This window comes from Cydia fagiglandana, chromosome 9, assembly GCF_963556715.1.
Source record: "Cydia fagiglandana chromosome 9, ilCydFagi1.1, whole genome shotgun sequence".
Classification (NCBI taxonomy): Eukaryota; Metazoa; Arthropoda; class Insecta; order Lepidoptera; family Tortricidae; genus Cydia; species Cydia fagiglandana.
In genome coordinates this window covers 13,684,566-13,707,675 of record NC_085940.1, presented here as the reverse complement: position 1 = coordinate 13,707,675, position 23,110 = coordinate 13,684,566, and the positions used below count along the sequence as shown (strand labels likewise).

The window sequence follows — 23,110 nt, the reverse complement described above, 5'->3', positions numbered from 1 at the left end:
CATAATTAAGAATATGAGATATATTCAAGTATCATCAGTGAACATCTATAAAATCATCAAAATTAAGTACATGCAAAAAATAAAAATAAAAATTATGTAGGTACTTTAAATGTACATATTTTTTATAAATAAAAATATTCAAATATATTAAACGAAATTCACTGCAGTTACAGGTGAATTATAATATAATGTTTATTTAAAATTTAAAGTACATAAGAGTTAAATGTGAACTTACATTTTACATAAGTAATCTTTCTATGTATAATTATTTCTCCACATATATTTACACGATTTATAAAAATTGCAACTGTTTCTGAGAAGTTTATACTTGTACATTAGTTTCTTTGTCTAAATATTCAAAAACTATTGAATGATTTTCAAGAGAGCTTAACATAATATCAGTTTCATATAAATTAAACTAACTCCTATACAACACAAAACAACCTCTAAACACGACCATATTTAACCAGCAATTTGCGCTTACAATCTACACAGGACGGCCCTAACCTAACACAAATCATTTCAATATTCGAGACGAGAAATGAAATAAAAAAATAATAATATAAATAATAATAGATCTTTAAATCTTAAACAGATTGATAAACACGCTACACTTATGTTATTAATTTCGTACATGAGATAGAAAATTAGATTTTAAAGTCGATTAATACATATTTCATTATAATAAGCTGCAATTCTAAATAAAGCAGATCATTTCAAGACAATATCATTCTAAGATACAATAAATAGGTAGTAAATATAGATGTCTATATCTATAAATTACTCTGGACGTTAATTTGGCCACTTGTCTTTCACTAATTACTCGTATTAATTAAGACAATCCTTACCAAAACGTGTTTCGACTAACTTCGCTTACAGTAATTACTTACAACTTGATTAATTAAATGCATAGAAGTAATTTAAAGGCGAATTTTCGAGATAGGATCATAATTATAAATTTGCCTTCGGCACAACACTTGGACTGGCTAAATTTATTGATAGGTACTAAAGATTTAGCCCAACATGGGATGCAAAACTATCAACTCTTCTACCATTGTACATCGTTGTTAACTGATTTCTAGTACATAACTATATTTTCAATAGTGGATAGAACAAACGTAAGTGCTTAAAACAATACTATCACACAAACAAGCACACATTTGACATCTTATCTCTGTTGGATAATCAATCAACACTTTGTACCTCGAAATGCACATCATACAATGGTCACAATTTCTCGAGTGGCATTACTAGAGACACTATTCTACGATATCGTTACTTATTCGTCACCTTTGTAAAATATTTTTCTTATGAATCTACGCATAATGTAGCCCTACATCAAGTAAGTCTAAATGTAATGTATCAATAATACCACTCGATTTTATGTAAGGGGGACAAAATTGTAACTCAGGAGCGCCCTAAGAGTTCGCAGGGTAGCTTCGGCGGGGGCGGATTGGCGTGGCTTTACGCGATAGAGGGGCGTCCGTCCAACATTTTGTCGCTCTCCTCTGCGCTGCTTAAGCTGAAAATAAAATAAACACGTTATACTACCATAAACTTCAACGAGTGCGAGCTTAGCCAATAGTTATTCAGGGCCGGTTTTCAAAACAATTTAATGTTATAAAATTATAATAGAGAAAATACGCAGCGTGCGTCATAAATCGTAACTAACAGTTGGACAGGTGTGTATTGCAGTGATTCAGTCGTTATTATGAAGAAAGGATAATTTCATCACACTTGCTCACATAAAGGATGTCATTCCACGCATACGTTAAGGTATTGATAGCCGATATTACTCCCGTTGAGAGTAGACTAGTGTTATGAATATTGGCATTTATTAATTTTATGATCTGGCAGTTTCCAGGCTCAACTAAACTAATACTTCAGGTACTGTGTGAAGTGCCTATATATATGGGACTTTGTTTACACATACCAGTGCTTTGGTTTATTTCATACGACAATGGATGGAGTGCGAACCGCTTGAACTTTAACACTTCGCACCTGCCGTGTCTGACAATAGACGTAATGTACCTTTGTTGCGGGCTTCAGTAAACAACACTGAAGCGCGTGACGCCAGCCATTCACGTGTTATAACAAAACTTTGTAATATACTATTCCAGCGACGCGCTCTTATGTAAGCAATTCAATGATTACTTTTGTTTTTGTAATATTTGTGTAGGAGTTAGACGTGCGCGCCGCGCCGGCGCCGCCGCGCCGCGCCGCCATTCATACGCGCCGCCGCCGCCGGCTCATCCACTCGGCGCGCCGATGCACGGCCATATATATGAATTTTTCGATTTTATTTTTTTATGGCAAATCTAATGAGATTCTAACGATTTTAATGCCTGAACAAACGTGAACTAACGTCGTCCGATGAATTCACATAGTCAGGCCTATGGAACTCTCCGCGCGAGCTCGGATTTATACCTACGAATCTGCTCCCGTTCACGGTAGAAAAACAAGCCAGTTGGTTGCCACACGCGCTCACGTACGCACGTCACCGCGCGCCGCACTGTCGATTTTTACGATAGTTACAAGCTACGTAGTAGGTACCTACCTACTATTGAATTTCTTTAATTAAACATGTAATGTTTATTATGTATGACAAATGTATAGTTTTAGATATCTATCTATTTGAAATAGGTAGCAAATTTTTAATTTATTTTGGTAAATGTTTATTTTAACGACAGTAAGTTAACTTTACACCGGAAAGTGCCAACTTATTTTTACTCTGGTTAACTTATAATTAATTACCTGTATTCATGGGGTTTCTATTATTTTTCTTTATTGTGTAACATTAATCTCTATGTGGTTTTAAATAACACGAAGTTTTAATACTAATTCTTGCTGGGATTATTGCGCGGTTTATAAAACGGCGTAAACACTGCGGTTACTGCAGGGACATATGACCTTTTAAAATGACTATTTCGCAAACACTAACGCATAATCGGAATATTAGGTATAATTTAAGATTTAGCTTTCCTTTTATTTCACTCCGCTGTTTAAGTAGGTATTTATTTATCATTTCTAAGCGTCAGCAACCCTAGTGTTGTGCCGGTGCGCGCGGTGCGGGGAGCGGCGCGTTGAAGGTCACTCCATTGTATTTTTGTGTAGGTATCAAAACGGTAGGTATTTGCGTTTTGTTTGAGAGATAAGTATCTGTTCGTAAGAACTATTATATAATCTGGGACATACCTAGTTAATTTGGCTGATTTCGGGGTGGGGTGCATGGTTAGCGTGAAGACAGGCACCCCACTTTGAAAAAATTAAAAAAAATTAAGGAATCGGGGCCCTAACGATTCTAATGCCTGAACAATCATGAACTAACGAATATCTTGCTATCTAGACCAAAAAAAACTTACAAAAAGTGGTTTGGGGTGGCTAGCCGGAAGACAGCCACCCCCTTTTGTTTAAAAAAAAATGTATGTTAGAATCGGGGATATGTACAAGAACAGCGTGTGCGTAAGTATAATGCTAGTGAAAAACTATAGATAGTTAATTTTTGCAGTTTTTAGTAGGTAATACCTAAATGAAAAAACTTGCCACACGCCGGCGCCGCCGCGCCGCGCCGACCAAAAAAGCCGGCGCGCCGCCGCCGGCAAATTTTAGGTCGGCGCGCACGTCTAGTAGGAGTACGCAACACACAATCATAATAGTATTAGGTAGTCTCGTAAACTGTATAATTAATTATTTTGAAGTCGCTTGTCACCAGCCTTCCTAACAGTGTAATGCAGTTACCAGCTGTCAACCATAAAAAGCCATGCTACAGGGACAGTTGATATTATATTATATTGATAATCTTAGTAAGATAATCAGCTAACACAAAATATAGTCTGCGTAGCAATAAAAACGCGGGCCAGCTTGCCCCCGTGCCCCACAAGCTCGCGAAATCCAAACGATCAGTCTACGTCCTCGGCCCTCTAATATACAGTAAGCTACCGGAAAGTATCAAGGATGTACCTTCCTCACATGTATTTAAAAGCAAACTTAAAAAATGGCTCCTGCAGGCGCAATTTGATGATGTAAATGAATTAGTAAATAATAAATAAATGTATAAAATATATGTACAATTTGTAATACGAGTATCTACATTAATGCTAATGCTGATGTTATTTAAGACATTACATACAATCCTTCACAAATGTACGTAAAGGTCCTTGTTGTCCTTATAGTTTACTATTTCGTGGGGCGTAATGGCAGGCCTATGGAACTCTCCGCGCGAGCTCGGATTAATACCTACGAGTCGGCTCCCGTTCACGGTAGATAGGCAAGCCAGTTGGTTGCCACACGCGCTCACGTACGCACGTCACCGCGCGCCGCACTGTAAATTTTTACGATAGTTACCTACAATACAAGCTACGTAGTAGGTGCCTACCTGCTATTGAATTTCTTTAATTAAACATGTAGTGTTTATTATGTATGACAAATGTATAGTTTTAGATATCTATCTATTTGAAATAGGTAGCAATTTTTTAATTTATTTTGGTAAATGTTTATTTTAACGACAGTAAGTTAACTTTACACCGGAAAGTGCCTACTCATTTTTGCTCTGGTTAACTTATAATTAATTAAGTGTATTGATGGAGTTTCTATTATTTTTCTTTATACTTAGTATAACATTTATCTCTATCTGGTTTTAAATTACACGAAGTTTTAAAACTAATTCTTGCTGGGATTATTGCGCGGCTTATAAAACGGCGTAAACACTGCGGTTACTGCAGGGACATATGACCTTTTAAAAAGACTATTTCGCAAACACTAACGCATAATTGGAATATTAGGTATAATTTAAGATTTAGCTTTCCTTTTATTTCACTCCGCTGTTTACGTAGGTATTTATTTATCATTTCTAAGCGTCAGCAACCCTAGCGTTGTGCCGGTGCGCGCGGTGCGGGGAGCGGCGCGCTGAAGGTCACTCCATTGTATTTTTGTGTAGGTATCAAAACGGTAGGTATTTGCGTTTTGTTTGAGAGATAAGTATCTGTTCGTAAGAACTATTATATAATCTGTGGTAATGGGCTTACACAGTGCCTCAAAAACCTCACATGCTGGTTCAAGATGACCATCAGATCGCTGTTTCGAGCTGCAGCGTCAAAAGTGAAAATAGCCAACCTCCGGCAGGAGAGGAGACCGCACCATAAGAAGTGAGTCCGTGGAGACAACACGGTCAGCCCGGCCGTCGGTGGTTCAAAGGGGTCAACTCGTCCTCTAAGTGACTCACCAGTCCTTGTTGTCCATGAGGTTGCGCATCTCGTCGTCGGGCGCAGGCGGCGCGTCGCGCACGGGCGCGTACTGCTCGGCCACCAGCGGGTCGGTGGACGGGTTCAGAGCGGTCAGCCCGGCTGCCCCGCTTGATGGCATCTCCTTGCCGCCGCCCCATCTCGCTGACCAGGCCCAGCCGCCGACACCTGGAAATATAACAATTATATAAATTAGTAAGATCACTCCTTCAAGTCCTCCGACATCGCTACAGTTTGGCTGTCATTAGCACTTTTATTTACGACCCGAGAAGAGGTAAGTATGATCTCACCTACATATAGGTTTTACGGTACGTTTTAAGGTATAATTTATGTATGGAGTATGGGCAACTAGTTGCCTGAAATAAAATTTTCATTAATTCATATATTGTTCATATTGTAGGAGTAGAGGTATTGTTTGTGCCTTTTTTAATTTTATTTTATTTATTGGCCTTTATGCCCTAAATGTAGTAAGTTAGTAAAACAAATAGTTTAATTTATATAGTGCGTCAAGCAAATCTTGTCAGTAGCAATGTAAAGCAAACTAAAGTAGGGCAACACTCAAAGAGTAGTATTGCGCTAAGAAAAGCAGCAATGTACAATGTACATCGAACCAAAACATTTTTTTTAATACAGTTGCTCAAAAAGTGCTACTTTACGTAGCTGTTTAGCGTGCGGAAAGTTGGTTATCTCGAACTAGTGCTTTTTACTTTTCCAATTTTTTTAAATTTATACTTGTTCCAATTCACGACTACTTATTGATGAGTGTTAATATTAGTTTCCTTTAAACGTCGTAATCAGCATAAAAACCTACCGTTAATGTAAGAATACGAAAAATATTACATATTTCATATTTAATTATTTAGCTCTTCATCATTATAACACGTTTAGTTTTTAATATTCAATATTGAAAATTCCGTTCTTAATAAGTTGACTGAATGGAACGGAATAGCTGCCAAACGCCCATAGATATAATATACTTAAAGACGACGTTTAACCGAGCTGTCACTGTTACCACTTTTGTTTAGTGTACGATTAACAATGTTTTTCTTATTTTTTCGCAACTGTATTAAAAAACGTCGTTCGATACACGTGCGGAAATGTCATTCTTCACTCGTCCCGAGTCTTGCCACTCGCCTGCGGCTCGTGGCAAGATATCTCGGTACTCGTGAAGTAATGACATACCTTCCGCACTAGCATCGAAATGTACTATTTCCGCTGAGCGCGTCTTGTCACGTACTTACGTCAATTCAAATTGTCACTCGCGGATTCTCTATTGAAAATGTTTGAAATTGTTATTAATACGTATGGACGGACAATTTAAAAGCGGTGTGTGATGTTGATAAAAATGATTAACTAATTTGAAGATCTCAAAATAAAATTGTAAGTGGACTATGCCGTTAAACAAGAATGTATGAATAAAATCATTGCTTCAGCAGGTAATGTCATACTGGATTTTCATATTTTATTAGATTTCTCAGTTGGCACTGTAGGCATTGTAGGCACCTTAGCTTTAATTAAGCAGTCTTATTTAATATATTGGTATTTAATGGTGACACAGCAGAAATATCTCTTGAAATAGAATCGATTCAGAATGTAAACATTGTAAACAAACAAGATGATGGCTGTCATTCGCGATCCACATTCCACAGATAAAACACAGATGACACGCGATTTTCGAATTATTCGAACACAGTGTTGCTAACCCGCGATTTTTCAAATTTGCCGCCGTTTGCTACTGACAAGATTTGCTTGACCCAGTATAATAGTAGCATACTTACCGGAAAATAAAAAAAACTACGGCCTTACAAACTACTACACAAATACTAAAATATTATAAGTATATATGTATTCATGCGTATTATAATTTTATTATGTATTATTATGGCACCAGTGCGTCGCATGACAATAACAGAGCCACCTACCGATTCCTTAAATCCTTACAATTGTAACGTTAAACGTAAAATGAGGATTCTACGGATGAGCAACATAGTAGATGAAAGTAGCTAGTCGACGAGGAAACGATAGGAAACGTTAATGGAAGCCGGTATCGGCGCGCAATCTTTCGGGTTAAGGTCACGAATGCATTAACGCTACCGTTTAACCTTTAGCGCTGCTTTGTTTACTAATGTAAATGCGTACCTTTAGTTAGTAAGCCTTTATCATTGGCCGGGCGATATTGAACTTTGTGTCAATGTAGTAAAGTCTTCGACATATGAAAAGTTATTTTAAATATAGGAATATGAATTTCTTGTTTGGTCGGTGGTGGGGACGGTCGAACCTTTTTGGAAAGCCTAATAATATGTGACGGAGCCTCAAATTAAACATTTTCTTTCGTCACTGTTGACCAGTTACCTATAGAAGAGCTGGTTTTTTCTTATTATTAATATTAGTATTTTCGCGGAGTCCTAGGGGTACGCGGAGCACACTTTGAGAATGGCTGTTAGAAGATAATACTATACAAGAAACATTGGTTAAATTATCAGCTTAACATTTAGCTTGGTTTCTTTACCAAGTAGGTATATCGAATGTAGGTACCTACAAAAAATTGGATAAAAAGTGTAAATCGGTCGCCCCGTCTGGGCCTCAAGGGCTTAATTGAATTGGATCGGCACGGCACGAGTCGTGTACCGAGCTTGATATGTGTTTGATCACAGCGTAATTCATTAAAACAGTAACATTTCTATAAAACATGTTTATTACGTGATCAGCGTACGACGTCCAGAGGAGACCAAAGCCTAAGCTAGACGCTAAGTACTCCTCGCTATACTCCAGACAGCGCGGCCAGCCTCAGTTATGTTAAGGTCACCCCATACTATCTTCCTTTGAGCGTCGGCGTCGTCAGCGCTATGGAAAATGATGCCCCTGCGCAGTTGCGCCAACGTTACACAGAGCAGCAGCCATAGAGTTGACTAGACGCCGACGCTTAGGAGTTAAGTGTGGGGTGGCCTTTACAGACTCAAAATAAGATAGTAAACTTACCGGCGAAGAGTAGGCCGAGGCACAGGATGACGCCGCCCGCAATGAGCGTTCCGACACCGCTGTCGACGTCCGGCGTCGCCGACGCTGGCGTGTTCGAGTACTGCACGCCGCCCGCTATCACCAGCGCCAGTCCTGTAAAGAAACATGTTATTTAGCATTTAATTGTTATAAATATTCTAGACTATGCCTTAGGGTACGCAATTGTCGTAAAGCATTGTAGAGTCAGACCAAGCTAAGATGGCAGCGATTTTGACAGACGCCGCCGGCCGTACAGGTAACGCCGGACGTTGATAGCACAGACAGACGATGCAAGTATTATTTTAAACGGTCAAACTTCTGTCAAATTATGACGCTTACTTAACAGTTGCACCGTCTGGGGCTATTAAAATTAGCTTAGCTTGGTCTGACCAGCAGCGGGACAACTAAATTATTAAACCATAAATTCTAATGTTAATTTTAGTTGTATAATGGCAGATAGGATACCTACATCTACAAGAGGCAACCACGGAAGTGCCTTTACCTTACCATTAGTTGTGCGGTTTAAGAATGGCCAGTTAACTGTTTCTGCGATGGTCCACAATAAGCTAAACACATGTTTAAGATTTCCTATCGGGTTTATTCACCTGGCCTAGGAAATAACTTCACTGAATTTTCTGGCTGGCTGTTCTCAGTTTACTTGGTTATAATTTAAACATTTTAAACTATAAATTACCAAAATATCAATATCATACAGTTTCATATCGTCGTGTGACAAGCAAAAGTCACTAAGTACCACTACAAGTTCATAGCCATAGTGAACTATATTAGTACTAAAAGAAGATCGATTGTTTAATTTTTTTTTTATAATTAGTGACTTTTGCTTGACTGATGATATTTCTGTTAGATTTGTGGAATGCTTGTACCTATTGGAATATCTCATGAAGAATTGTTCATGACTCATAATATAAATACTCGTAAGCTAGACGAGGCTTCAGACAGCTTTTACGAGACTTGTGTGTCAACGTAACACGTGTATTGTACACACGGAATATAAATCTTAAATAAATTGACAGTCGCACGATCAACACAATCGCGATTCATAAAGCTTACTACTTCGCTAATACAAATGGACTTCCGATAACGCATTGTAAATATTATAGGACAACTATACACATAGGTATCGACCTAGTCCCACAGTAAGCTCAATAAGGCTTGTGTTGTGGGAATTGTAGTACAGAGAAGGTGTTAATGACGCCCTAGAATGAGCCGCTGTTGTGGCAAAGTGTGAAGAGGGCTCAACGAGGTCCTAAAGTTATTCAAACAAAAGCTCATTGCAGAATGAATAGCTCTAAGTGGGAAAATATACCGCACAACATAACTCAGTTTGTTCTCGAAGGGTACCACGGATGAGTAGTACCTACTACTCAACAGTAGGTACGATACGTTTTTGGAATAGGAAGGGAACAACACTTTACTGCCTTGTTTACGAGACTCGTCACGCCGATTGCGCTCGTTGGGTGGCCCTCAGCCGTTAATTCTGTCCCAAAATATCACATTCTTATTGGCTTGCGGTACTGGCGTGCCTCTGGATCAACATCGATACGGTTTATTTCGTGGTAAATGGCTCCCGTGAACTTATAGAAATAATAAATTTACTAATATTACTGGGCAGATTCTGAAAGGAAGGAGCACACGGCAAAAAGAGCAGCATTTTCTGAGGGCCTGCCGCGAACACCGAAGTTCGCAAATTGCGGGCATCTTTCTCTTTTATTCCAATTAAAGTGACAGAGAAAGATGCCCGCAATTTGGGTGCCTATCTCTGTTCCTATATAGGTAGCGTACTACTGGCACGACTGCGCACTAGGTGAGAACGTGGCAATGATCATCAATTCTTCGTTCTATGATGATTGATCTTGCCAATTTCTTTATCGTTTGGCGTCTATAGGACTGACATTGATGAGTGCGATGTACATATCTCCTATTCTGCTAATGGTCTACCTACAGAATAGACAGGAGACTACAAACACATGAATATGTACTGTACGTGACATACGTGCAGTAAATATGTATAGCACCTATCCAACAATATTATGCGTTCTTGGCATCGAAATGAAAACTCATTAAATTCCCACATTTGAACCTAACGATGTTTGCCTTGGCTAATTCAGACTGATAATTATTTTAGTGCTGAAACAAAAACTGCACATTGTATGTATATTATTTGCATTAAAAGGAACGCAACCAAACATTTTACTTTTCTTTTCAGGTCAGCGGATAAAGGTAGGAGAAAATTTACACATATCTCTTTGTAGTTTTAGATTTAGGTAAGTGCCTATATTGTTACGAGTTTAATGCGATAAGAAGTTGTTTCTTTAGGTATGACTGTTTTATGACTCAACAACATATTAATGTAATAAATTTTTGTTGGAACATATTAATTGCCTTTTTAACTATACTCAAGTAATAACAACGAGCGTGAAAGAGAGACTCGTGACCAGTACATTCGAGCAGGTTTTCTCAAATTTAGCACTTGACAAATTGATCCCAATTTAAAACCGGATTTTTTTCCTCTTTGCACGAAGAACAAGAATCCAACATCATAAATGAAACGAATGACGTAGCTTCTAAACGCGTGTTTTGATTCTAATATAGGTAACGAATTAAAAAATATTACGAAAATACTAAAAATATAGGTAGGCACGTCAATTAAATTCTAAACCAAGTCTAGAGCGATACGTGTATTAGGTATAAAAACTCCGGAAAGACTAAATTAAATCACTGTGGCAAAAGAGACTTTGATACTTGATACCTACGTCAATTTTTCTCACTTTATCCTTAATTATTTAAAGGTATGCAGAGTGTCGATAACAAGGAAAAATGCTGATATAAAATTATGTAACTGGTAACCATAATGTTTAGGGAAATCGCTGAAGTATGTGTAATTACTCATTAGATACAGGCGCCAATATACATACGCGTGACGTAGATACAGTTACCGCTAAAGGATGACTAAACTCTGTTCTATGTTAATTGCTTCAAAATTGTGTAAAGAAACTGGGCCAGTAACTTCGTAGTCGTTTCATTCTATGTGTGAGCGTTGCACTGCTGATGACTGTGGTCTATATTCAGAAACGTTTTACATCTGTTTTCTTAGCTTTAAATAACCCAAGTCGAAGTGTCTATAGTTCTTTGTTTGATCGTTTAACAGGAACAGTCGTGGCCACAAGTGTTCACATGCTGCCATTGCTATCAATATACCCCACACACTTAACTATTACTCTATGAACTCGTACAAGGTTAACGAATGGTCAAGTAACTCTATAGGCGATGGTATATTAATAGTACCTAATACCCATAAAGTGATTGTAACTAACGCGCTTAAATGTCATGTTTGGATATCTGTGGTATAAAAACAAAAAAGTACGGAGTAGATACGCAGATTCAAAAATGTTAGTAAGCGATTACGTCAACTTTCAAATATCAGAGATATCTCCTTGGAAATTAATGTAATGCGTTAAAGACTTAACATTTTAGAATAACGTCATGATGCTAAATTACATAGATAATTAATGACAGATTGCGCTACATAAGGTGGCTGGGAAGGTGATGTTGTAGAATAGGAACTACATATGTTGTGGAATGGAAGTGATATTAAAGTCAACAAATAGATAACAAGACTTGACTGTATTCTAGAGTGTGAAGTACCTACCTAATGGGCTGTTTCCAAATAAGGTTCCAGCCAAGTTGCAACAACCTTTTATTCGTCGGCGTCAGTGGGAACAAAGTATAATGTGCGTTAAATATGGCATCTTGTGGTCAGTTGCGAAAACCAGAAATACGACTCCTTGCGGCTCTAGTTTGCAAAACATTTTGTCTCGACTGTGACTTATATAACTTGAGCTTTAGATTCGTAAAGTCTATGCGTTATCGGAGACCACCCTTGAATTGGTCTTAGACGATCAGGTTGTGAATAATTGTTTGGGAAGCCAGGCTAGTTTTCTTGAAGCCTAGATTAATTTTAGCTCAAGTGTCAACGGTAACGAACCAATTCACCTTGACGGACAACGTAGGCTATCCATTTTTCCTTTGATGCATAAAATATGCATCGGCCACTGGTATGCAGCCTCAAATGACATCATCGCATTAGACACGAATAGCAAGCAATTTTTTACGCCCTAGGACGGAAAGAAACGATAAACGAACGGTAACTCGAAAAATTGTTGACAAAAAGGAGTTAACTCAACATTGACCCACTTACAACAACGGTGCATGTATTGTTAATGTAAATCGATTGAAGACCGTTCTTGGTATAGGCGAGGGCTAAAGAAGTAACTTTTGATGAGGGTGAAAATGGAGGACATTTTGAACTATTTTGCCTGAAGTGAATATTAGAGATTACGAAATATGTATCTAGAAAAAATTGACTCAGAATGGATTTTGGTCAACCGACGCGGGACTCTCATTATTTATTATCAATAGTATCTTGATTAGATTTTGCTGCCCTACCTGCGTAACAAACAACCAACCATGTTAAAGCAAAGAATGTTAATGAAGGAACAGTATTGTTTCGAACGAAACCTTGTACATGGCAAGAAAATCATGTTAATACGTGTTACAAATTCGAGGACAGCAAAGGATGGTTAATTTTAGACTTAACACCATGAAGGTTAAACCTTTAAACAATAATATCTTTCGGCGACCGTTACGTACATCGTTTCATCATTGTTGTTTCACAGGGCAAAATAAATCAAAAAATAACTGACACTTCCAAATATTGCAATTAAGTAAGATTTATCTTCAGTGTATGGCCACTATGGCCGCGACTGTACGCGTTTCGAACAATTAAAGTGTCCGTGTTGGTACATTCTCGTCTGCAGATCTATCTCGGTTAGTAACGTGCACAAAAACTGGGCGTCTGACTCATCAACGAGTCGTTCAACCTATGTACTTACTTGTACTTGGACAAACTGGAATATCAAGAAAGCAAGCGTAATACGTACATCGTGTTGTAGATATGAATTATAAATATGTATCATTACATAACTTAATGTAATGACACTTTACATACTGCAATACTTGTAATAGTTTTATACATAGGTATAGCAACTCTACTTAAAGAATGGTAGATATTTATTATGTATATAACACGTATGGTGAGTAATCTCGTGATTCCTCATCCTCGAAGACTATTTTCGAGTTCTGATTAAATGAAGAACTCCATTAATTCAGTAAAGAAATCTCCAATAACCCAAATATGTAAATAAATTAAGTAAAGAGATCATCAAGCTAAATTATAGGTGCGTTATATGTAATTGAAATTGATATATACGAGTATAACCCAATGCATTGCCGTTCGACATAGATTCTTGACCGCGCCTGAACCCTTCTAGATTGCATTTAATTATTTGTGAAAGATATGAAATAGATGAAAATTATATCTTAAGGTTGACGGCCCGGAGACAAACATTACATTCACGAAGCATCACACCATATAAAGTATCCACATATCATGGGAAAATCGTTTAGTACTAACTGTAACTAGGTCATTCTCGGGACGTACTTCTATAGAACCCGAACGATAACGTCATGATAATATTTATGAATGAGACCGGTAGTGTAATTAAGATAATTGGCTGTAATTTTCCCATTTCCCGTTTTATTGTGTGCTCTTTGCATGGGTGTGACGTCATTTTATATGAAGGGTGTTATGGACGGGAGAGCATGACTTTGTGCAATATTATGATGTGAAGCTACAATCATTCAACTAAGTGCGATGTTGTTATTGTTTTAAATAACAAATGAATTATGTGATGGGGTAACTCAAGAAATAATATGTTTTAATATCTGTCTATTCCCATTAACGCTAGTTAGAACATATGGTATAAATTAAAAACTGAGGCCCAATTTTACTAAAATATGTTTTTCCTCAATGCCGGATACAAGTCTGCTCAAAAATGTCTTTAGCATGGGATATAATACACGTACAACGTTTTCGTGGAGAAATAAGATCATAATGTTATCTAACGACTTACAACGATTAATAAACCTCAATTAGCCAATTACTCTAAGGAATTGTTTACACACAAGCCGAAACGGACCATGTGGTAGTAATAAAGGATAGTGCGTCGCGGGGCAACGACGTGTTGATCAACAAAGCACTCGGCTGATCCATGAATAAACAAGCATTACTCACACAGCTCACACTCATTGCAGCCCCAGTATTACCAGTACCACACGAGCGCGGGCGACTTGAGGACTCGACTTCTGGCTAACCCATTGTAACGTGACGTAGAGATCTGCAAACCTAATTCATATTCTAAGAGATCACCGATTCGAACTTTCTTTATCTCCTCTACGTCTCTATCACTAAAGACTATAATATAATGTGTTGTTGGAATAACAGAGATAGAGGAAGCTCAAACTTGAATGTTCATGGCAGTAACTCCCCTGTCGTTTCGCTCGTTTATCTCCTCTCGCTCTTATTATATTGCAGTGATAGTACACAAATTACTTAGTTAATACGCATTTTGACTCATCTAAGAACGCGGTACTTCCCACTAGATTCCCTTGGTCGGCAAGCTATTGTAATGACACCCATGCCCGGTGCGGAGAGACGAAGTGCGCCTTATTTTAGACTGCTCTGCTCCCAGCCATTGTGAGTTGCCTTCAATGCAAAGTGCAGTAATGAATACATTTAAAGTTCGCAGTTCAATGCACTCGACGCTGACTGAAATATCGAGTTATTTAATTTAATTAGTTTTTTTATAGTTCAAGTATTTTTCGGCTCTCGGCTTGTTCCGAAATACCAAACATCCGTAACAGGTAGACGTACATACAACGGTCATATGTACGTGTACTGTCCTGACTGACTAATCCACGCAGAGCCGAACGAACTATCTATATGAAAGTACATCATACGCCATGCCCATTCTAAGCTCCTACACATGTGAAAGTTAATAAATCTATTTGGATGCAAAAACAGCCGAAAATAAGCATACAAACTAGAGATGCAACGGATAGTTGTTTGGCCGGATACCGGATATCCGGCCTGGGCACTGGCCGAATATCCGGTATCCGGCCGCCGGATATTCGGCCGGCGGAACTATACCTAAATTTCGGTTTACCAGGTGCGCATTCTGCAGGCTTGACCTGTTTCCTAGTAAATGTTCGCGCGGACTCATTTCTAGGTTCGAAATGAGTGCGGGTGCTTGTTTTAAAATAATAAACAAGTACGATTATGACCGTGTCTCTTTCTTAAATCCAATTTGTTTACTCCAAAATCAAGCAATGTTACTATCCGGTATCCGGCCGGATAGATGGTCACTATCCGGTATCCGGCCGGATAGTAAAATGATGGCCGGATAGGCCGGATACCGGATAGTAACCGGATATCCGGTGCATCTCTAATACAAACTATACCTATAGACAGGTTTGAATCCTCTAAAGGTGATCAAAAGGGGTAAAAGTTAGAACGAAAGTGCTAACGGGGAGAGAGTGGTTGTCAACGACTTCTAAATAGACACTACCGACGCAGGCTTTAGTGCGTATTAACAAAGACAAGTCCTCTGAGAGTTGAAGCGCCGTCGGCAGTCGGCCCTGGAGTATTGCGAAAATAGGGCAGTGCAGCGGAAACGCCGGGTTAAGGCAGTGGGCAGAACGCATTAGTGATTCATTAGGCCGCTTTCACTGCGGCTGGAACAATAACCACCCACACAAAAGACACATAGACGATCGAGGACGCGCTGTTGCTTCTTAGTGTCGCTGCAGAAGGATGGCCATATTTTTCTATACAGTATTATAGTAACATCGATCGTCAGTGACACAAATATAGCCTTTCTTTGGCATTGCAGCATAAAACGTAGGCTCCGCTAGTCAAAGCAAAACGTGCACCATCATTAAGGCAAGTCCTTTGAAAACTGAAGCGTCGTTAACCTTTGAGTATTGCGAAAATAGGGCAGTGCAACGGAAACGCCAGGTTAAAGCCAGTGGGTAGACTGCATTAGTTATTTATTCATTAGACAGTTTCACTGCTACTGGAACAAGTGGGACAATAAACGCCCAGTCCACCCACATACAACCATAGCATAGTCCACTCATAGATAATCTATAAGAACTGTAGTAGACAGAACGTTGAAGTTATTAAGGAGCGCTTTTGACCGCCGATTTTAATGATGATGAACCTCGTTGTGCGGTAACTGTCGTAACTGATGGAAGCGATTTGCTAATAATTATTTATGATGAATAAATAAGTTTGGTAAAACTTGAATTGAGATTGAACAGGAACATTTTATGAACTAACCTTGGTTAATATTCAAGGTTGCTAAAATTTACTCTCAAATCAGCTAATTTTGTTGAAACAGCCGTAAATTTGCATCTGAAATATATCAAACTGCGCATCAAATTAATATTATCATCGTATCTATCGGATATCGAAACATACGAAACGGCCGGTCAATATTGCAGAAAGAACGAGTCGGCCCACATAACACAACGACCGTCGAAACCGGTGTGGCATAAGTGTCAGTACCTATTTCAAATTACGCTGCTGCATGACGATATGCACGCGGGTATCAATAAGTGTAGGTAATGAACGGCTTATAACGCTGCTTTGTAACTGAAGTTAACCAATTCAACATGAGAATCTCGGCTTACGAGGTCACATGCTCTTGGCGGGTTTACGTTTTCTTTTGCTTTCAACCCTCGAGTTGTAATGAGGGATTAGAAGCCCTTGTAACCAAACCATATCTGGTGGTGTGGTGATCATGTGTAATTAAATATATGTACAAAACGCGAGAGTTAAAAATGTTATATGTCTGGTTTTGACTGCTATGACAAGTCTTCGTTATTGCGTGGGCATTGGGTGTAGGTAGCATTGGCGTGCACAATTGCAACAGAAATGGCTAAATAAATAAAATCCATACCTACTAATCTTAATGCCTCGACAGTCTTGACACGCCACGATACATTACACACGATATTTTTTATAATCCGATTAAAAGTTAAATTAAATAAAAAAGAAAGAGCGAACAAAGTAAATTCTCGAGATATTTTAACTTTTTTGTGTTAGGGTGGTTTCATATTCCTGTGCTTTCTTTGTTATGGCTCATGGGGAACGTTATCGACAACCGATGTTTTTTTTAATCCAAGGGTCTTCAAACATCTCACGTACGATTATATACTTTTTTGTTAAGGGCGCCTTGTAAAGTCGTTTTCCGGACGTGCTTCCGTCAAGTTCCAATCCTTCGCCGGCCGTGACGTAGTCAAAGGACATTGGATTGCAAGTCGTGTCCAAGTCAGAGGAAATAAGAAGTGATCGGTGGTACGGAAGCGTTGGCGGTGGTGGGGTGGCGGAGTTTGACGACCTTCGCTCGCCTGCTCCATTACTTGACACATGAATCTTTTAGAACTGCCACTTGAAACGATGTGGGGTAGCTTAACTTTATTGAACTTATATTTTCAATTATTTTTCAACGGTCTTCTAGTTTACATAAGTAAGTTTTATAAATATAAGTAAATAAATATTATAGGACAACTTGGTTTAGATATGGATATTAGTTGCTCAATCTGACGCAAAAAAAGTTGACCAGAATTTAATGAAATTTCGCATTCGTTTATTTATTATAAGTATTTCGAAAGACAAAATTAATGTTAAATAAGTTAATGATACAACTTTGAAGAGTCTCAGAGGATCTTTTTAATCGACTTCAAAAAAGTTTCCAATTGGGTAGGAGCTTAACTTTATTGAACTTATATTTTCAATTATTTTTCAACGGTCTTCTAGTTTACATAAGTAAGTTTTATAAATATAAGTAAATAAATATTATAGGACAACTTGGTTTAGATATGGATATTAGTTGCTCAATCTGACGCAAAAAAAGTTGACCAGAATTTAATGAAATTTCGCATTCGTTTATTTATTATAAGTATTTCGAAAGACAAAATTAATGTTAAATAAGTTAATGATACAACTTTGAAGAGTCTCAGAGGATCTTTTTAATCGACTTCAAAAAAGTTTCCAATTGGGTAGGTTAGTTAGTATCTATTTCGACGACCATCACGTTGTGGCCTATTGATTCATTATGCTAAAAGCTTTGAATACTATCTACAACGTTATCTCATGACTCATACAAGTGTAGGGCATGTAGGATGCATTGAACCGAACTTTACCCTACAAAACAGACCGACTCCGCCAGACGTTTCTCCTGGACATTTGCCAGCCGCCCGTAGACTGCACTTAGGTTAATCTTAATCCCGACGTTAAAGTCTACTCTAAACGGACAATGAGAATAGAGTTATAACATTTATAACACAGTTAACAGCAGAAGCTTTCTTGATTTCTGTAGGAACGTGAACGTGGTAAGGACTTAGATAAACTCGTGAGGCCCAAACTTTCCTTTTCCTCGGGCCGATTTGGTAGGGCTTGCGGGCCGGATAATTTGAAGAACTATATATGTATACATATAAAGAACAATTTACCAAAGAACATACAATCAGCAAAAAATACAATTAATTAATAACATGACTCTAAACTTAGTACGCTCACCATAAAATACCCGCATCTGTCTGTACATAGTTTCCTTCTAAGGTTTCATCAGTCTGTGGTCTGTGATCACGCAGCCGCCGATGACTCACCGTCACCGAGCCGAGCCTGCGCGAGCGCCGACATCGACTCCATTTACGACCACAACAAGCATTGTATGCGATACGCACAATCGAAGCTTATCTCTGCTACCGAACTGCCAGTAGCCATTTATGTGGTGCCCAATGCACGGCAAAGCTTATCCTGATCGGATCTTTACGACTTTCTGCATGGCGATTTAACTTTAACGTATAAGTTTTAAATTTTTCCCAATATGTACCTACACCTACCAATAAAAGGCGGTTGAGTATTTTTGACTATAGATAGGAATAAATGGTGGTCCTTGCAGCACAATTTTTGGTTGGTGAGATTTGCACTTAGCATGATATTGATAGCAAATAAGTGCTGTGAACACTGATTATTGCTAGACATACTACTAAATTACTGTTCGCTAATAAAACTGGTCTTTGGACTTGGCAATTTTAGAAACCTTGCCAGAGTTAAGGACTTTTGACATTTTACGAACACAAAATACCGATCTGGCAATGGCTTCATTTGAACTTTTTAGATAGTTGACTATAAACAACCTGTTTTATGTAGACGAGGTATTACTTTCATCGTAGCTTCAACCATATCTGGACCTACCAACGCCCTAAGGGCATGCATGCTTGAATGGGTCATTAATTCTTTATAAGGCAATAGAGACTATAATAGCCGGAAGATAGACTGCGCAATATATCGAACCTAAATGGTAATTGTACGATTATTGAACATAGACATGTCTTCCTACTTCGAATTTGGTGCAGTGCTCCTCCTACGTTCTTGGTGGATGTTGCAATATAAAGTGTCATCTCAGATAACCAAAATAAGTATGATCTCTGATCAGGCATAGTTGTTACAGACCTTAAGATCAAGCTGTACTAAGGATGAGTTCATAGCCGAGGTAAAATGTTCTGTGATTAGGTGGTTCAGAGATAAATGAAACAGAGCGGAACAAATTATGCAACGAGAAAATGGATTCGTCATTTCGAAGTAGAAACATTTGTAAGTTTCAACGTGATGTACGAGCTGACATTCCAAGTTGTACGTAATTAATAGCGGAAGTTATTTCACCACAAATCTGTTTGAGAATGAACAAATGAATAGTCTAATTAGCATAATGACTTTAGAAACTAAACAAGCCTTGTTGTCGCCAGTATCTGAGCTACGGTAAATTATCAAGGCATAATACGTCGCTTCAAGGAGACATAAAATAAGCAAGCCTTTGATGCAAAAGGAGTATCATCAGTACTTTGACTGTGTGAGGCCGAAGTAAACAATAGTTAGTGAGGCGTAAAAAAACTCATAAAATGCTGGATCGAATATTCTGGTTTCTATTAAGCATGCAGGACTTTATTATGTACCTATACCTCCCAACTAACATTCTAATACCACATAATATCCGGTCAAAGCCCATAGCCTGAAGCGCGATTTATTTTGGTGGCCGTTTGACATCTTTTGAAGAAGTCTTTCAGAACAAACCTAAGCAATCAGGCCATCTATCCATGTGTAAAGGATCTCGCAATACTCCTTTCCTGGCATTGAAAGCAAAACTGGAAAGTCACAAACAAGACAAATACAGCAATTCGTTGACCATTCATCTGATACTAAAAGTAAACCCAACCCAGTCCTAACTCTGTATAAATTATTCAGCATTCTAGCAATGCAGCAGAACTGATAGTGCATCACAAAATTTAGTACTTAATCACAATGACAGAAGTTGGGAAGTCACTGTACTGATTACTTTGACCGTGTTTTCAAGCAACGCAACCTACGCCATTTATGCTTTATGTCCGGAAATAGTCCGTCATTCACAACCACACGGGCACTCGGGAGGATATACTATGTACAAAAGCCGTTGTACTACGTCGTGACTCCACATAATTTAACGCCATTGCGTTGTCACACGACTGTGGAGATTAAATTATAGCCGCTAGCGATATGGGGTATCGAATTATCATCTGTGGAGAAAATTATACTTATTAGAACGAGTTTATTACGTGACCAATATCCAGTGTAGTAACTTTGACGCTATTTTATTTATTATCATGTAATTACCTATACATTCTTTAGGTTAATTTGATACAATTTTAGGTGTACTCCAGTCTCTGTTATGAGTAATGTCTATAGTCAATCTCTCTCATGACATAAAAAGCCGTTGTTCCTGCAGCAGTAGCAGCCAGAAAAGTTACTAGAGCTTCATAGGTAAACATTTTTAAAGGGTGAGAATTCTGCATTTGTATTATAAGCTGATGATACTTCTTCTTCCTCGATTCCTCATGACTGAGGGTCGCGACCACATGAGGTCGTTATTTTGTGCACCTCTCTCTCCATTTTGTACGATTTTCCGCCTTCCTAATAATAGGCGCCATTGTAGATCCCTCGCTGTGTGGATGATACTACAAAGTTACAAACCCTGCCTTAGTTACCTCAAAGGGCGGCAATATTTCACAGTATGGTGTAAAATGAAAATTATTGCCCCTTGCAAATTTGACCTTGCATAATTAATGGGATATAGGAGCAGATACATCAATCGTAATGTTATTTGCCTCCATATCACACGAATATGGTAGAGTGACAGAGAGGCAGATAATGAAATATCGATTTTCTCTATTCGCTGTAGGCCCTCAGGATTGCGTAGTCTAGTCTAGAATAGGATAGGTAAATAATAAAAACATATTTATTACCCTTCAACAAGGAAGAAAGGCCCTTGTTTGTTGGTTGGGTACTTATTCAGGTAATAAACTAGTTTTATGAGTATTTTGCAGCACTCTATTGTTGTGCAACACCAATTAAGTTTTTACCAGAAACTTCGGGTAAAAAAACTGGTATAATAAGTTGAATGAATTCCTTTCACAGCGCTGTACACTCTACCACAGTTACACAACATGAGATTCAACTATTAAGTGACCTTTCATCTGGTTGTATAATGTGCACTTAACAAAAATTATGTTATATGGTTCATGAGTTTGAGTTTTATTTACCATACAGTTTTATTTTAAAGTAAATTGAAATCATTAATTGTAAACGTGAAAAATGCATGTTTACTGGATTTCAATCATGTATAACCTCTACCGTCCTATGAAACCATAGTTTTTGTACTTGTGCAAATAAATACAAATAATTGACCACATATCACAATAATAATATCATAAAACTCTCTAGATAGTCCTGAAATCTGCAGAAACTTCTGGATGACAATTTAGCTGTACTTCCCAGTTCCATATGTTCTTCCCAGCAATTGTATTACATACCTAAAAAACGTATTTAACTGATTTGCAAGACCGAAGTGATCCCATAAGTGTTCCGTAAACAAAGTTTTGTACGGAACACTAAAAATCAATGGTATACCAATCAATAATACAACACAAAGTTTACCCAACACTCATGTATTATTGCAGTAATGTGATGAGTGAGTGATACCATTTAGAACAAAATAAGTTGACTGGTAGAGAATGCCTTATGCCATAAGGCTTAACAGGCTGATCAACGTCAAGTAGCAGAGAACTATGGTGCACGCTAAAATGTTGACAAACGGTTTGGTGCAACCAACCCTAAATAATATAAGAGTTTAGTTCTTGGAAAACAAGAGTCTTGTGACAGTATTTGATGCCTCCCCATACAGCCCTATGCATTTACCTGACCATAACATGATGGAAGCAGGTCTGGTTGCAAAATCAACCTTCGAACTATTGTATCAGTAAGCAAAAGCACTCATGACTCACCAATAATGAAAAGCGTGCTTCCCAGCAAACACAGGCCAAGGCGCACACAAACTGCCCTGTTCAGGCTACTTGTCACCCGTCGCGAGAAGTAGCTGATGGGGCAGTTCCATCGCTGGTCGTTCGGCTGCTGCTCGTACGTCACCGTCGTCGGCTGGTACACCGCACTCGTCGGCATGATATCCAATAAGACTTCAACTCTTCACAACGAAAACAATCCCCTATCACTGCAGAATCACCTCACGCAATGTTTCAACACCAAATTCGGAATTCACGCAGCTTCAAACTTACACATGAAAATAAAATACAAATAAAACTGAAAACAAGACGCTGGTTTGTATTTTCTTTTATGCTTAAAGGATAATTAATTAATCGAGCGCGGACCGACGCGCATAACGCGATCGTATATTTGACAGAAGTGAGTTGAGTGAATGGAATGGATAGAATGATTGGAAATATTAGTGATGTGAGAGAGCGAATGAAATTGTGTGATTATGATGCGCACCAAATGAGCACACACCAAGCATCTGGATGTTTACCGTCTCGCTCTAACATAGCTGCGTACTTGATTC

At 38.3% G+C, this 23,110-nt stretch overlaps 2 protein-coding genes across 2 annotated transcripts in view; one reads left to right on the top strand and one right to left on the bottom strand.

The window, feature by feature from the left end:
- The window catches only part of LOC134667447 (uncharacterized), a 242,565-nt gene that overhangs the window by 187,307 nt on the left and 32,148 nt on the right, over nt 1-23,110 (top strand). The window lies entirely within an intron of this gene.
- Nucleotides 3-22,981, bottom strand: LOC134667462 (uncharacterized). The gene is made up of 4 exons (XM_063524881.1): nt 22,542-22,981; nt 8,220-8,351; nt 5,222-5,408; nt 3-1,522 (listed from the first exon to the last, which is right to left on the bottom strand). Exons 1-4 carry the CDS (start codon nt 22,714-22,716, stop codon nt 1,465-1,467), a joined length of 552 nt encoding a protein of 183 aa, XP_063380951.1. The 5' UTR covers nt 22,717-22,981; the 3' UTR covers nt 3-1,464.

What these genes read in the sequence shown, in the direction of transcription:
- LOC134667462 (XM_063524881.1), bottom strand. Translation starts at nt 22,716, where the DNA reads ATGCCGACGAGTGCGGTGTACCAGCCGACGACGGTGACGTACGAGCAG. An exon ending in AAGCACGCTTTTCATTATTG is followed by an intron (nt 8,352 to 22,541) that starts GTGAGTCATGAG and finishes GTTTCTTTACAG; the next exon opens with GACTGGCGCTGGTGATAGCG. An exon ending in CTCATGGACAACAAGGACTG is followed by an intron (nt 1,523 to 5,221) that starts GTGAGTCACTTA and finishes TTTTATTTTCAG; the next exon opens with CTTAAGCAGCGCAGAGGAGA.